This window comes from Lytechinus variegatus, chromosome 2 (assembly GCF_018143015.1).
Source record: "Lytechinus variegatus isolate NC3 chromosome 2, Lvar_3.0, whole genome shotgun sequence".
Lineage (NCBI taxonomy): Eukaryota > Metazoa > Echinodermata > Echinoidea > Temnopleuroida > Toxopneustidae > Lytechinus > Lytechinus variegatus.
Window position 1 is genome coordinate 77,098,816 of NC_054741.1, and position 15,955 is coordinate 77,114,770.

Here is a 15,955-nt window from a genome sequence, read left to right on the forward strand (position 1 = left end):
AATATTTTGGTCTTGAATACATATATTTCGTATTTGTTGCATATAGTTTTTTCTTCTTGAACAAATAATTTCATATTTTGCCTCTTTCATGTATTTTTCCTCTTGAACATAAATGATATTTTCGGCAATGGCTTGCCATATAGATTATCGGCACATTTTGGTAACAAATTTATTTTACCAAAATGTGCAATTACCCAAATTTGCCGTAACACCCTCTCCTCTCCGTCTCTATCTGCACCTCTGACCCACCCTTATCCTTCTCTCCTCGTCAGATAAAGTAAATCAACGGACGATGGATTTTCATTTGATGTTTGATGAGACTCATCACCCATTGGATATTGGTTACCATGGTATCCACTGATCCAATGAAGAGTTCGTAATAATGAACAACAAGTTCATAGATAATTACTGTTAAGCTTCCCGCGCTTATGAACAGTCATGATGAAAATATACCTAGTATTTGGGGAAAGTAATCGGCCGTGGACATGATAGGTATCTCTTTCGTTTCATTAATCGCAATCCATGTGGTATTGTTGTCAGATATAGTCGACTTTCATGACTTGTCATTATTTCATTTTTACGAAATCTCACTCAGCCGTAAAAGCAAGAGCGACACGTTTGTAATTTCAAAGCTACAAGTCTTTATTATCATATTACAGTGAATTCATATTCGTAATTTGCTTCAATCATTTTGTTCTCTACATTTTAGAGAATTCAGACATTTATGAGTTATATTAATATGTTCAATTCATCTTCGCACAAAGAAGCAGGCCGAGTGGCGACGGAAAACCTATATCATGAGCAAAATCATTTATCTAGTGTAGACATGTACCTTGCCGAGTTCTAACGATGTTCTGCTTTTTTGCGTCAAAATTATCTTTCTTCGGAGTGATCTTGCTTGAAGTCTTAGCTAGCTACCAGATTCAAGTAGTCGTGGGATTGGGTAAGTAAACACTGGTTTTAATGTTATTTTTTATGATATGCCATTTTTAAATAATTATAACTGGAGATCATACCTAAGCCTCAACCTGACCTCGTCGTAAAGAATGATTTCTGTTCGACATCTAGACCTCTGGTCAAAGGGTTCCCAGTGCAGTGGCGTTGCTACGGGGGGGGGGGCACGAGATTTGGTGTGCCCCCCAGCTGCCCCCCCCCTGGAAAAAATTGGCAGAGCAAAAAAAAAGAGGAAAAGGGAGAAAGAAGAAAAGAAAAAGGAAAAGAATAAGAAAAACAAAAGAAAAGAAAAATAAGAGGAGGAAGACGAGTGAATGAAATAATGCGAGGGGAAGACTTGCAAAAAACCCAAATCTTTCATATTACTATATAAAATTTTTGCTTGCACTTAGCGCCAGAATTACCTGTTTGATGAAATTCATATCTTGCTCAAGAAGCTGATATGGAGCAAGTTTTGAAGTCAATATACAAAACATATTTTAGCTCGGGCATCAAGCTTTTATTATTTTTTTTTATTTACAAATTCTAGTGCTCTGGTCTACATATCAGCATTCTAAGCTCACGCTGCGTGGTCACATTGTTTGATTTGCCAAGTTCCTATTCTCTACGTGTATTCCATAATGTTCCATTAAACAAATGTATTCAGAATGCCCTGATTCTAGGTCTTTAAATCTAAAAAATGCGCGATAGCCTGCATGTTCTTTATTCAAAAAGTACTTAAATTATCCAGTTTCCATCAGAATATCAATAATTACCTGCTCACGTTTTACGATCGCATTATTAATGATACCCAATTAACTATATCCTATTTATGATTTACAAAATATGAATAGAGTGTCCCGCTTTTAGGTCTAAAATCTCAATTTTCTTCCTCTCACGCTTCGTGCTCGCATCAATTGTTTAGTTACATACCTGTTCCATTTATTAATTTAAAAAGTGCTTAGAATTACAACTTTTAGGTCGGAATGTAAAAAAAAAATTGCTCGCGCTTCACGCTCGCATTATTGAAATATATACCGTCTTCGTGGGTAACTGTAAGCAGTCCTTAACTGGTCCCTTTTCGACAATGCTAGAACAGTTAATAAAAAATTCTGCTCGCGCTTGGCGTTCGCAGTAACCATCTAGTTACATTAGAATCTTGTTCAGGATCACACAAAACATTGCCCAGAGTATTAAATTTTCAAGACAAAATACATGAAAGTAAGAAATAAATCGCTCGCGCTTCGCGCTCGCACTTTTTATAAGGCTTTCATGTTTATGTTGTTTTATAACAATAAAAGTAAGAAGTGACTGATCGGGAAAAATATAGGTGAAGATAATTTCTGGCCCCGTCCCCTATTGGCGAAAGTCGGATCCGCCCTTGTGACACATACACCGGGAAAATGGTGCCCTCCAGAAAAAGCAAGGCCCCCAGTGCCCCCCCCCCAGGAAAAAAAAACTCTAGCTACGCCACTGCACAGTGTCGTGCAATCCTTAACGAGCGCCACGGTTGGCCTTTCGTAACTGATCGTGAAAATTGTTGAACCTATTCACATGTATTGAATTATGATAAACACGATTGTCACGACTGATCTGATATGATCACTACGATTAAGATTAAGATCACCGTTTGAATTGTGGCTCAAATCTTGACAGTTGAAACCAGGTTGAAATAAAAACCAATTAATGAAACAGATGTTTAATTCAATCAACAAAGTTGATGCGACTCGTGTACTGTGTCCGTATAAAGCTTTCCTATAATAGTTCTTTACTGCGACGCAGAACGCTTTCAAAAACATAGAAAATGTATTGACAAATGCCCTTCATGACAAAGAACAAACAAGAAAGTTTTTGACGAAAATTTGTGAATCAAAATAGTAGTTTCGCCCTGGACTTTGGACAAAAGACATATTTGCAATTTTTCGTCAACTCCGAAACTAAGGAGGAAACTGCTGTCCCGATTCATCAATAATACAAAAACCTCTTGGCTGTTCAATGTCATTTGACTTGCACTTTCAATACAATATCTGTGTTCTTGAATTGGTTCTGCGCTTGCGGTGTAAAAACTCCGCAAGAGCATCGCGCCGTATCTATGCAGGTCTCTTTCACACTCCAAAAATTTGTGGAAAACTTGCACTCTAAAAAAAAGATTTACCGAATATTGGGTAAAATGGGAACATGCATGTTGGTTGGGTAAAAATATTTTAGGCAATGTTGCGTTAAAAATTTACCTTCTTAACATGCAGTTTGCTCAATATAGGGTAGAGAAAAAAAAACACCCAGCAAAACATGCATGTTCCCTTTCTATATTCGGTAAAATTTTACTCAGTGTTTTATAGAGTGTGCAGAAGATGCATCGAGGCATACCTGCCCGATACCCGACAAGATAATTTGAAACTGATCACAACACCTTGATGTCTCTTGACCTTCGAAAATGTCTATTCTTAAGTTGTAGGTGTCGCATCATCCAAAATCACTAACTCCAGGGACCAACAGTTCTTCATGCCCGGCAGTGGGATGATATCTTCACTGATTCTCGAATTGAGAAAAGGACCCCATGGAAGAACAGTGGAATTTTGTTAATATGGGCCATTCTCCATACTTTATATGATGTATAAGATTTGTTAAATTTGAACAATGTATACATTTTATTATTTGTATATGAAAATAAATACAAACAGTGGTAGCATATAAAAAATATTAAACACTTAAAACATGTATATTATCATGACTTACAGAAAAAACATAGATTATCTGTTAATTCTTTTATTTTGATATATCAGGATTCCCAAACCAATTAGATTTTTGAAAAGCCAGAATCTAATTGAATTTAGAAAAGTGTTAATCATCATCATGAGTTCACATTTAAAGACAAGTCATTGAAGACAACCAAAAGGATTGTCAAGTCATCTTAGTTAATCTATATGACAGATACACGACAGAGACCTGCTGGTTTGTTGAGTTTAACTTCCAAAATCACTTCAATATGTTCAATACCGTACATGCTCTATGCAATTCTTGAATACAGAATGTCCAACCGGGACAGGATGGAGCGAATTCTCATCCACTTGTTACTACGTACAGGGAGGTAGTATGGTTTGGGACACAGCAGTTGCTACCTGTGAAGGTCAGGGAGCTTCGATAGTTGAGATCACTTCAATAGAGGAGAACAATTACGTCAATAGTATCTCAAATGGTTGGCATATATGGCTTAACTGTCGAGACCATCTTGTGGAAGGACAATTTGTTTGTGGAGATGATGATCACCCAATCACTTACACGGGTAAGTACCTATATAATATCCCGATTCTAATTGGATTATTTTGCTGGTTTCTATGTCTAGTCTCTTCAAGATATTCGTATTATGAAATGTTAAAAACATTCACTTGAAAGTACAGGCCCTATATTTTTTCTTTTTTAAATGCCAATTTGGAACATTGGACAAACTTCCTTTCCAGGGCTCAATTAATCAGCTTTCATCACTGGCATGCAGGTGGAGGGAGGGGGGGGGCTTAGCCGTCATGGAACCCCCCCCCCCCCATAAAAAAGTAAAACATAACACGATCAAGAAAAAAATATATGAAAATAAATAGGCCAAAAGAAAAGATGAATTATGAAAAAATTTAAATTTTGCCCCGTCCTTTGTTCTTGTCTGGAATGATATAAAAATGATATATGCATCCACCTGCATAAGCGTCAAACCGCTTAAAAAAATCATAATATTTTTTCCTTCTCATTTACTTATGCAGCTAACGAATTGAGTTCAAATACTGAGCAAGCGGACTGTGTTTATTCTATTGCAGGGACTTGGGGTGTTTATGATTGCGCAGCAACACCCATTTCTATTGTCTGTGAAATAGATGGTGAGTTTTTACCAAATAAGACAATCAATATATCATAGACCAAGTCATGACTCACAGAACAGCAATGTAGTAAGATAAATTACTCAAAACCATCAGTATAATATATGTCACCACGTCTTTCATTATTCATTATGTTCTCCTTTGTTTGTGGCGCCACGTTTGCGGCGCCTCAGAACCGAGGTAGAGTTGAGGGGTTGATATTAACCGTGTCAAGGTAATTTGACTGAGTGAGTGTATGTGACTAAGGCAGCATGATTGATGGAGTAACGAAATTACGGTACCTTTCCATGTTGACATAATTCGTGACGATGTCCGGATTATATATAAGCGACATGTTGACATGGATTTTGGTTCCCGGCAAAAGTCGGTCTTTTTTATCAGGTAGCATTATGACATAGGCCTACAGTATAGATCTATTTGAAGGTCGATCTTGCACGAGAGTTCTCAGCTAGTGATAGAGACAATGTTATATTTTTAGGATTTGCAAAAAAAAGAAAACAAATAATTTTAATTATGGCTGGTCAGGACATTCATAAGGAAGGAGGCGATGACAAATACAAGAGTAAAAGTCGAAAGGTCTTTCTAGGATTGGTCGGGTTAAAGTATTTTTTTCTTTTCTCAAGACAATTGTGATGCGAATGAATCCGTTTGGTCATATCTACATTTCTCAACTTTTCCTCTATTTATGTATTTTGTTTCACATAGATACAAACTCACAAGAGCCCTCTTCAGCTACTGTCGAAACGGCAGGTTAGTATACTGCATTGATTTATTTTTTGATATAATTGATTTTTTTTCTTCTTCATTTTCAAGAGCTTGAAATTGTATATTTGTACAATGAATTAATAATGAATTAAGCCTCTAAATATCGTCATGTTCAATATATTTTCTTTGCAATTCGTGACAACAGAATGTCCAACCGGGACAGGATGGAGCGAATTCTCATCCACTTGTTACTACGTACAGGGAGGTAGTATGGATTGGGACACAGCAGTTACTACCTGTGAAGGTCAGGGAGCTTCGATAGTTGAGATCACTTCAACAGAGGAGAACAATTACGTCAATAGTATCTCAAATGGATGGTTTATATGGCTTAACTGTAGAGACCATCTTGTGGAAGGACAATTTGTTTGTGGAGATGATGGTCACCCAATCGGTTACACGGGTAAGTACCTACATATCTCATTCTATTTGGATTCTTTTACGAGTCTCAACTCCCTCATGTTTAGAAATGTGAAAATACATTTTTAAATGATTCTTATATACACGCAAGCTAACATTAATCCGTCGGGTAGTAATATTATAAGCCACTGTTTTTCATAGATCTATACAAAGTCAGTTTTGGACGGGATAATTGTATATAGCTTAAAGGACAAACCAACTCAACAAAAAGTTGACTTGAATAAAAAGAAAACAATTCAACAAGCATAACAAAGAAATGTAATGTCATCAAAATTGGATATGATAAAAGAAATTTATGACATCTTAAAGTTTCGCATAATTTTACAAAATAGTTAAATATGCACATTCTGATCGGTATGCCAAAGAGGGGATCGAAGACATCACTCACTCACTAATTTTTTTAAATTTCATTAATATGAAATATCTTATTTTTCCTCGTTGTCATGTGAAACAAAGATTTATTCTTCTCTGAATATGTCGAATAACCATTGTTTTAACATTTTGGTGATTTGCAGTGTGAAAAGCATATTAGTCAATTTGGTCATTATTGTCAATTAGGTAAAAATCAAAATATTTTCCAATTCCAACAATAAAAAACAAAAGAGATAATGCATGAGGGTGGGACAATATCTCATTTGCATATCACATCTCCCCCTCTCACTCTCTCTTTTCTTTATTTTGTATTCATTAATTTTATGCAGCTAACGAGATATCGAGTTCGAATACTGATGTAGCGGACTGTGTATCTTTCATAGCAGGAATTTGGGGTGTTCACTCATGCTTAACACCCATGTCTATCGTCTGTGAATTAGATGGTGAGTTATTTTTTTTACCAAATAAGACAATATATCATAGACCCAGCCATGACTTACAGAACAGCAATGTATTAAGATAAATTACTTAAAACCATCAGTATATGTCACCAGACCTGTCACGAGTCATGTCATATGTTCTCCTTTGTGGCGCCACGTTTGCGGTGCCTCAGAACCGAAGTAAAATTGAGGGGTTAATATTAACTGTGTCAAGGTGAATACAATTTGACTGAGTGAGTGTATGTGACTAAGGCAGCATGGTTGACGGCTGATCAGGACATTTATAAGGAAGGGGGCGATGACAAATACAAGAGTAAAAGTCGAAAGGTCTTTCTAGGATTGGACGGGTTAAAGTATTTTTTTCTTTTCTCAAGACAATTGTGATGCGAATGAATCCGTTTGGTCACTTCTACATTTCCCCAACTCAACTTTTCCTCTATTTATGTATTTGGTTTCACATAGATACAAACTCACAAGAGCCCTCTTCAGCTACTGTCGAAACGGCAGGTTAGTATACTGCATTGATTTATATTTTCATATAATTGAATTTTTACTTCTTCATTTTCAAGAGCTCGAAATTGTATATTGGTACAATGAATTAATAATGAATTAAGCCTCTAAATATCGTCATGTTCAATATATTTTCTTTGCAATTCGTGACAACAGAATGTCCAACCGGGACAGGATGGAGCGAATTCTCATCCACTTGTTACTACGTACAGGGAGGTAGTATGGATTGGGACACAGCAGTTACTACCTGTGAAGGTCAGGGAGCTTCGATAGTTGAGATCACTTCAACAGAGGAGAACAATTACGTCAATAGTATCTCAAATGGCTGGCATATATGGCTTAACTGTAGAGACCATCTTGTGGAAGGACAATTTGTTTGTGGAGATGATGATCATCCAATCACTTACACGGGTAAGTACCTAACATCCCGATTCTAATTGGATTCTTTTGATAGTGTGTAGTCTCTTCAAGATATTCGTGTTATGAAATGTTAAAAACATTCACTTGAAAGTACAGGCCCTATATTTTTCTTTTTTAAATGCCAATTTGAAACAATGGACACACTTCCTTTCCAGGCCCCAATTAATCAGCTTTCATCACTGGCATACAGATGGAGGGAGGGGGGGCTTAGTCGTCATGGAACCCCCCCCCCTCCCCATAAAAAAGTAAAAACGATCAAGGAAAATATATGAAAATAAATAGAGCAAAAGAAAAGATGAGTTATGTCAAAAAATAAATTTTGCTCCGTCCTTTGTTCTTGTGTGGAATGATATAAAAATGATATATGCATCCACCTGATAAGCCTCAAACCGCTTTAAAAAAATTTAATAATATTTTTTCCTTCTCATTTACTTATGCAGCTAACGAACTGAGTTTGAATACTGAGCAAGCGGACTGTGTTTATTCTATTGCAGGGACTTGGGGTGTTTACGATTGCGCAGTAACACCCATTTCTATTGTCTGTGAAATAGATGGTGAGTTTTTACCAAATAAGACAATCAATATATCATAGACTCAGCCATGATTTACAGAACAGCAATGTAGTAAGATAAATTACTCAAAACCATCAGTATATGTCACCAGACCTGTCATTATTCATGTCATAATTATGTTCTTCTTTGTGGCGCCACGTTTGCGGCGCCTCAGAACCGAAGTAAAGTTGAGGGGTTAATATTACCCGTGTCAAGGTGAATACAATTTGACTGAGTGAGTGTATGTGACTAAGGCAGCATGGTTGATGGAGTGACGAAATTACGGTACCTTTTACATGTCGACATAATTCTTGTCGATGTCGGGATTATTTGTAAGCAATATGTTGACATGGATTTGGTTCCCGAAAAAAGCACTAATGGTTGGTCTTTAAAAAAAATCAGGTACATTTATGATATACAGTAAAAACTCCCAGATGTATTTTTTATAGGGAGATCGAGTGTCGATCTTGCACGAGTGTTCTCTGCTTATGCCAGAGACAATGCTCTACCTTACCATTTGCCAGTGTTATATTTTTAGGATTTTCAAAAATGGAAGAAATACTTGATTAAACTAATGTATGGTCGGGTTAAAGTAATTTTTGTCTTTACTCAAAATAGTTGGGATGCAAATGAATCCGTTTGGTCAGATTAACCTTTTCTCCAGCTCAATGTTTCATCTATTTATTCATTTCGTTTCACATAGATACAAACCCACAAGAACTCTCTTCAGCTACTGTCGAAACTGCAGGTTGGTATACTGCGTTGCTTTATTTTTACCAATGTTTTTCTTCTCCTTCTTCTACTTCTACTTCTTCCTCTTCTTCTTCTTCTCCATTAGGCTTGATTTTGTGGACAGGTACAATGAATTGATAATGAATTAAGCCTCTAAATATCTTCATGTTCAATATGTTTTCCTTACAATTCTTGAGTATAGAATGTCCTACTGGGACAGGATGGAGCGAATTCTCATCCACTTGTTACTACGTACAGGGAGGTAGTATGGTTTGGGACACAGCAGTTGCTACCTGTGAAGGTCAGGGAGCTTCGATAGTTGAGATCACTTCAATAGAGGAGAACAATTACGTCAATAGTATCTCAAATGGATGGTTTATATGGCTTAACTGTAGAGACCATCTTGTGGAAGGACAATTTGTTTGTGGAGATGATGATCACCCAATCACTTACACGGGTAAGTACCTAACATCCCGATTCTAATTGGATTTTTTCAACTAGTCTCTTGTCCCCTCAAGATATTCATGTTCACAAATGTAACAAATAAATTCTTTGAAACTCTTGCTTATATTCACGCAAACTTACATTAATCCGACAAATGTCACTCCTTTCATGGATCTAGATCAAGTCGGTTTCACCAGTTTGATTGTATATACATGTAGCTTAATCGTTCTCCTATACTGCGTGAAAGTATTAAAAATTCATACACCCATAAATGCAGCTCGAATAATTTTTGTCTAGAATGAATGTGCCGATATATGCATTAACCTACCTCAAACAGCTTGAAATAATAATCCCTCCCCTTTCCTCTCCCACTCTCTCTATGTCTCTCCCTCCTTTTGTTTTCATTTATACAGCTAACGAAATATTGAGTTTGAATACTGATCAAGCGGACTGTGTTTATTTCATAGCAGGAACTTGGGGTGTTTATGATTGCGCAGCAACACCCATTTCCATCGTCTGTGAAATAGGAGGTAAATTTTTACCAATGTCAACCAATATTACTAATGATTTGTTTACCGGTCATTGCCGGCAGAAAAAAAAGACAGGGCAGCGTACGGGTTTCACACATTAACCTTGGATGGTGACCCGAATTCGCAAGTTACTTTCGTGCAAGTCTTGTGTGAAGAATAACTTGACGAACAAAGTTTCATTCGGAGTCTGCGCCTGTAGACTAGGTTATGCAGGCCTACAAAGGATTAGATGTGTGCGAGCATGGACCCTGCTACTGAGTGAAGTTGCGTGAATAAGATATATGTTACATCTTTATTTTATTAAGATCTAATTTGTTATCAATTTTCTGGTTCCACACAGTTGCAAACCCTCAAGATACCTCTCCAACTGTTGTAACGACAGAACAACCAATTTTTTCGTCAGCCGAAAGTGTGGAGAGTACAACAGAGGAGCATGTTTCATCCACTGCTGAAGTCACCACTGATCAAACAATTCCTTCCGAAAATGCTGTGATCACAACCGATATGCCGGTTTATCCAACTGCGGTTCCGAAGAGTCAAATGCGAGGGTTGAACTTCGGATACATGAAGATATATTCAATCAGTACAGGGAACTGTCTAGTCGGTCACGTGATTCATGATGTCCTACTTTCTTCTAAGATTCGCTGTGTAGCCCGCTGTTTGAGCCTTCCTGACTGTTTGTCCATAAATGTTTTCTCAAGAGAGGGGAGAGTTCAGTGCCAGCTCAATAATTCCAATCGAACTGTATCGAGCAGTGACTTCCTGATGGTTGATGACTGTCAATATTTTGAATATATCATGCATTCTTAAATATTCGCTTGATTCCACCGAATACGTTCTTATACAAGTCATGTATAACCCGGGGGGGGGCCACTTACATTGACGAGTGGATACCATGCGCGACCAAAAAAAACACGTAAAAAGGATGTCCTTTTCACGATAGGGCACGTTACGTACGTAACGTGAAAAGGGTGTCAAAAACACAAAAATAATGAAAAAAGGGTATCTATTTCGCTAGGAAAATTACGTGTTTAGGGTCGAATTTGCGGGGATGATAAAACAAAATTAAAATGTTTTATAAAGGATGTCCTTTTTGCCCCCAAACTACGTGTTTAGAGTCGTATTTGCGCGAGGTGTAGAAGGTGGAATCGTGCTAAACCAAAAAGGTAAAGCCGACAACCAAAGGACCCGTAACAATAAAACATTCCTGTACCTGTTTAGGGGTTCATTTCAGGGAATATTTGCCAAGAGTATCGTTTTGTTTCCAATACTTGTTAAGGGTAGGGTTTCACACGCCAATACTTGTTAAGGGGTGCATTTTCAGAATATGGAAATTACGTGTTTAGGGTGCTTTTCGAGACCCCATGGTCGCGCATGGTATCCACTCGTGAATGGAAGTGGCCCCCCGGGTGTATAACTTATATGATTCCATGGTTCGGTGACAATATACAATCCAAAGTAGTAACTGATTATTTTAATCGCTCCTTGTATAACAAAATCTTACATGGGTTCAAATCCCAGTAGCATACTTTAGGTTCATAGTTACTTATTGTAGAGGCATTTCCAAAGCATTTCATATATGATTATTAAAGGAATTATCTTCACATTTTAAGCGTCGATTACAGAAAGGGCAGTAAGTCATGAATTTAAAAGTTGCATAACTTGATCTTTTGTGTGGAATCATCATGTCTTTGTAAATGGAGATTCAGTGAGATATAGTTATGTGTCGTGGTTGGAAAAACCCTTAGTTTATATATTTATACATAATATAGTATAAAATATGCCAAAAAGAGTACAAATCATAAGACAAAGGCTGTGTATTGTTAAAAAAAACATGAAAAAGATACCATAGACATTAGAAAATAAGCCCATTAAGCCAGGAATGGGGCATGTGCACACTCTTAAAACATTTGGGCACAAAATGCCTAACTTTTAACCAACCCTAGGCAACATTCTGTCCACACAACTATTGGTTAAAATCTGCCCAAATTGGGTAATTAAAACTAATAATTGGGTGATAAATTTGCTCAATTGGATAATAATTGACCAGAATATATATTTTTACCAAAATACATTACCCGACACATGTTGCCCAATATTTCAAGTGTGTAATGTTTAAATGCCCAATCACACCGCCCGAACTAGAGCGTTCCTTGAACGGTATGGAGAGGGGGGGGGGGGCAATTATAGACGAGGCTCGTCACCGCGCACAAATTGAGGGGGGGGGGGTAAAACGGGCGTTGCCTTAGCGATGCACCGCTGAAGCCGAATTTGCTTTAGCGTTGGCTTAACACGGTAGCGAATGGTAGCGAGCGTTGGTTTAGCGGCGAAGCAAACGTTGATAGAGCGGCGTTCTGCGCATGCGGGGGTTTAAAGTTGGTTTAGCGGCATACCGCTTTTTAATACGGAGCTGAACGAATCGCTTTGATACAAGTTCTGATAGATTCCAAATGGGCTCCTGGTCCATTTCTCCCCCTATTTATAGCCAAATTCTGGTCACGCTCCGACACCTCCATACCAACGCCAAACCAATGTTCATCACGGTAATAGATGTATGTGGTGATTTTTTACCTGATTGCTAAGAAAGCATGAATGCTTGTAAGCAAGCAACCAGAGGACCGACGGCTTAAAGTCCCCTCCGAAGGACCTGGTACTGAGGATTAATGCCTTACCAAAGGGCACTAGCGCACCTAGTGGGAATCGAACCCGGGTCACCAGAATACGAATCCCCCGCTCTACCGACTGAGCTATCGCGCCTCCATCGCTGATCGCTGCTTCAACGCCCGACACCGTTCCAGCAATTCCGTGTCCGCTCGTAAATCGCTTACAACTGCTTCACCAAAGTTTGTGCAACGTTTAATCACCAACCGGGCAAAGCTGGCAAAGCAGCGGTGGTCTATCGTTCAAGATTTCTGTGTTGGCCTAGCGAACCAAAGCGTCCACGAACTTGCGTCTAGCGATGCCAAACTTTGACTTGGCGTTTATTGAGCGGAATATTGCCCGTCCCTCACACCTCGCAATATTTTGTGCAGCTCAAAACTCTCAGAGCAGTAGGAGGGACCATCAGGGGATGGCCGAGCGTACACGGCGTTGCTTTTAATAACGGGGGCCAATTTATGTTAAACAGTGGTGAACGGTAACAAGCGGTGACTAATTTTTTTCACCGCTCCAGGAACGCTCCACCAAAGTTCTGGCGGTGTGGCCAGGCCTTGAATTGGTTACCTTTGCTTCAATCCTTTAAATTATAGTTCTGTTTAATTCAATTTATGTTATCTTCTGAGTACGAAGTAGATTTGTATATGGCGAAAACAGAAACTACCCTTGATTTTTGTCACACCTGCATAGCAGAGCGATATCATAGGCATGATAGGCGGCGGCGGCGTCAACATCAAATCTTAATCGAAGGTTAAGTCTTTGAAATGACACCATTACTTAAAAAGTATATAGTCCTTGTTCATAAAACTTTGACATAAAGTTGATCGAGTATTACTGAACATTCTACTTTAGTTTCAGGTCACATGACCTAGGTCAAAGGTCATTTGGTGTCAATGAACTTCGACCATGTTGGGGAATCAACATCAAAATCTTAACCTCGGGTTAATTTTTTAAAATTTCATCATAACTTAAAAAAATTTAAGGATCTAGTTCATGAAACTTAGATATACAAGTAATCAAGTATCAATATGTTTGCGCTCCTTTTTTGCAGTGCGTAGCGTGTTAAATTATTTCCCTATGGAGAAAAATAGAAAATACGCCGTTTTTGACGGATTTGCTAAGATATCTCCCAAACGCGTCAACAAGGTGATCTATCAAAACAGAATAGAGCAGATTCTCACCTTGAACATGATATGATTTTCATTTAATTTTAGTCAAATTAAGTTCTGTCACTTTTGAGGTTTTTGGAACCTTTCTTGATGATTTTGGAAATCCATTTGTACATGAGCCAATGGGCAAGTGCGGGAAACGAAACGTTTGGTGCGACTTCACATTGCTGTAAAAAAATATATACGTCACAATAGACCCTATCAAAAAAAGACATTTTGCAGAAAATGATGTAGATTGCGAATACCTAAGAATTATTTTGATTGGATAAAAAAAACCTCTGTCACTTTTCACATTTGCAAAAGCTTTTGCAATAATTGGTCACTATAGTTTGGCGGGTTCAGCCGATGGCATTGTGTGTACACAGTACACACGCATAGCTAGGCAACGCAGCGCGTGAAGAATTTTGCACGTTTTCATTATTCGTACAGCGACGACTTGAGTGTATGTTGGATAGGACCGTACCATTTTTGACCGGGGGGTGTGCCAATGAATGCAAGTGATCAAGAAGAGTTACAAAACTGAAGGGAGTGAGAAAACAAGGAAAGTGAGAGGGATATTTATGAAAACAAGTAATGCGAGGAAAAATGACAAGAAAAGGAGAGAAAGGAGAAGAAGTGAAAACACGCAGCTGAGTGCGCTCACGATATGTAAGTTGAACACCCCTGCACCGCAATGTAGCAGCCCGCCACTATACACGTAGACTGCCTTCTCGATGCGAAGACAGTGGCGCGTATTAGTGACTGTGCGTTAAACGTCCCATTTCTATGCCTAAAAAGAGGAGCGTTTTTTGTACACAACAAATTGATATGCAAGTATCAATAAACATCATGTCTGGGTTTCAGGTCACATGATCAAACTCAAAGATAATTCAAGGTCAATGAACTTTTGCCATTGGGGTAATTTATGAATTGCCATCATATATTTGAAAAAAAATTTGGATATAATTATTTCATAAAATATAGACATAGGGGTAATCAAGTATCACTTACAGGTCTTGGGTCACAGTCATGATCGAGGTGAAATGTCATCAAATGACATTGGCACTAAATGTTACGGTCAATGAACATAGTATCATAATCATTATGAAAGGTGCTTTTTGTGAATACCCATTTTATAGCAGTTTTTAAAATCATCGCTGCTGCTATATTGAATGGCATAATGCAGGCGAGACTGCTCCACTTGTTTCCTTCTACTGCTTCTGCTGTTATTCTGTTTCTCTCTATAGTTGTAGAGGGGTGGTATCATCATCATGAAGGCTATACTTAACACTAGATATTAACATCAGTATGATTTGATTATTAGAAGCATATTCACTACATATACTCCTGCATTGGGTTTCAAGGCTTCAATTCCTCCAAACCAAGGCCAAGGCAAACTCAAGGTCAATGTACTACATCACTGGTAAAATTACGATATCCTGTTTGATATCAAATTGGATCTGCTATGAAAATACAAGTTTGTGTAAAAGTCAGTCAAGTCTGATTTTCATGGACAAGCTTTCATTGTGACATTGTGATTGAATCCACGTGTCATTAGATGTCTAGTCGGAAATTAACCAGGAAGTTTTGTATTTATGTGTGATTTTAATTTTCTATATAATCCATTGTCTGTTATGTGCAGACATCTACCTACAAAGAATTTCAATGCCTCAAAACGGTCATGTTTATAAATGTGAATAATGCTTACAAAGCAACGAGTAATTACGCGAATGAGGCAACTAACCAATTAATTAAGCAGTCATTAAAAGCCGATGTATTGATCTTGCACTCTGGGAACAAATAATCACCTATGTAATCAAATATCTAATAAATTATGTTCTTTGACTATAAGGCATGAAGCCGACTGATGTTATTAGTCAAACATTGATCTTTTAAGCAAGTAAAAATATATAGTAGATAATTTGGATATTTTCTTGGAGAGCGCAAAATGTTTTGCCAAATTAAAGTTACAGCCGTTGTAAGCGAAATACGATTGACTGGGAGATTAGTCCTTTGTTTCTGATATTCTGTTCCCGGTCAAAAATGATTCGGAATAAGGTCCTAGCTGATAGAGAGAGGGTCTGATATGACCCTGAAACATTTTGGACATTAACCTGTTTTTTCACGAGGAAAGGAGTGGTGTATTAGTAAAATAAATGCAGTGAATGAAAGGGA

At 37.8% G+C, this 15,955-nt stretch overlaps 1 protein-coding gene across 1 annotated transcript; it reads left to right on the top strand.

Annotated features, from left to right (window-relative positions):
- Positions 1 to 10,836, top strand: LOC121409640 (C-type mannose receptor 2-like). Its single transcript, XM_041601549.1, has 13 exons — positions 1 to 943; positions 3,962 to 4,216; positions 4,683 to 4,796; positions 5,502 to 5,546; positions 5,707 to 5,961; positions 6,680 to 6,793; positions 7,253 to 7,297; positions 7,457 to 7,711; positions 8,161 to 8,274; positions 8,975 to 9,019; positions 9,206 to 9,460; positions 9,861 to 9,977; positions 10,318 to 10,836. The coding sequence occupies exons 1-13, from the start codon at positions 850 to 852 to the stop codon at positions 10,785 to 10,787; spliced, it is 2,178 nt and encodes a 725-aa protein (XP_041457483.1). The 5' UTR covers positions 1 to 849; the 3' UTR covers positions 10,788 to 10,836.
- The last annotated feature ends 5,119 nt before the right edge of the window (positions 10,837 to 15,955 follow it).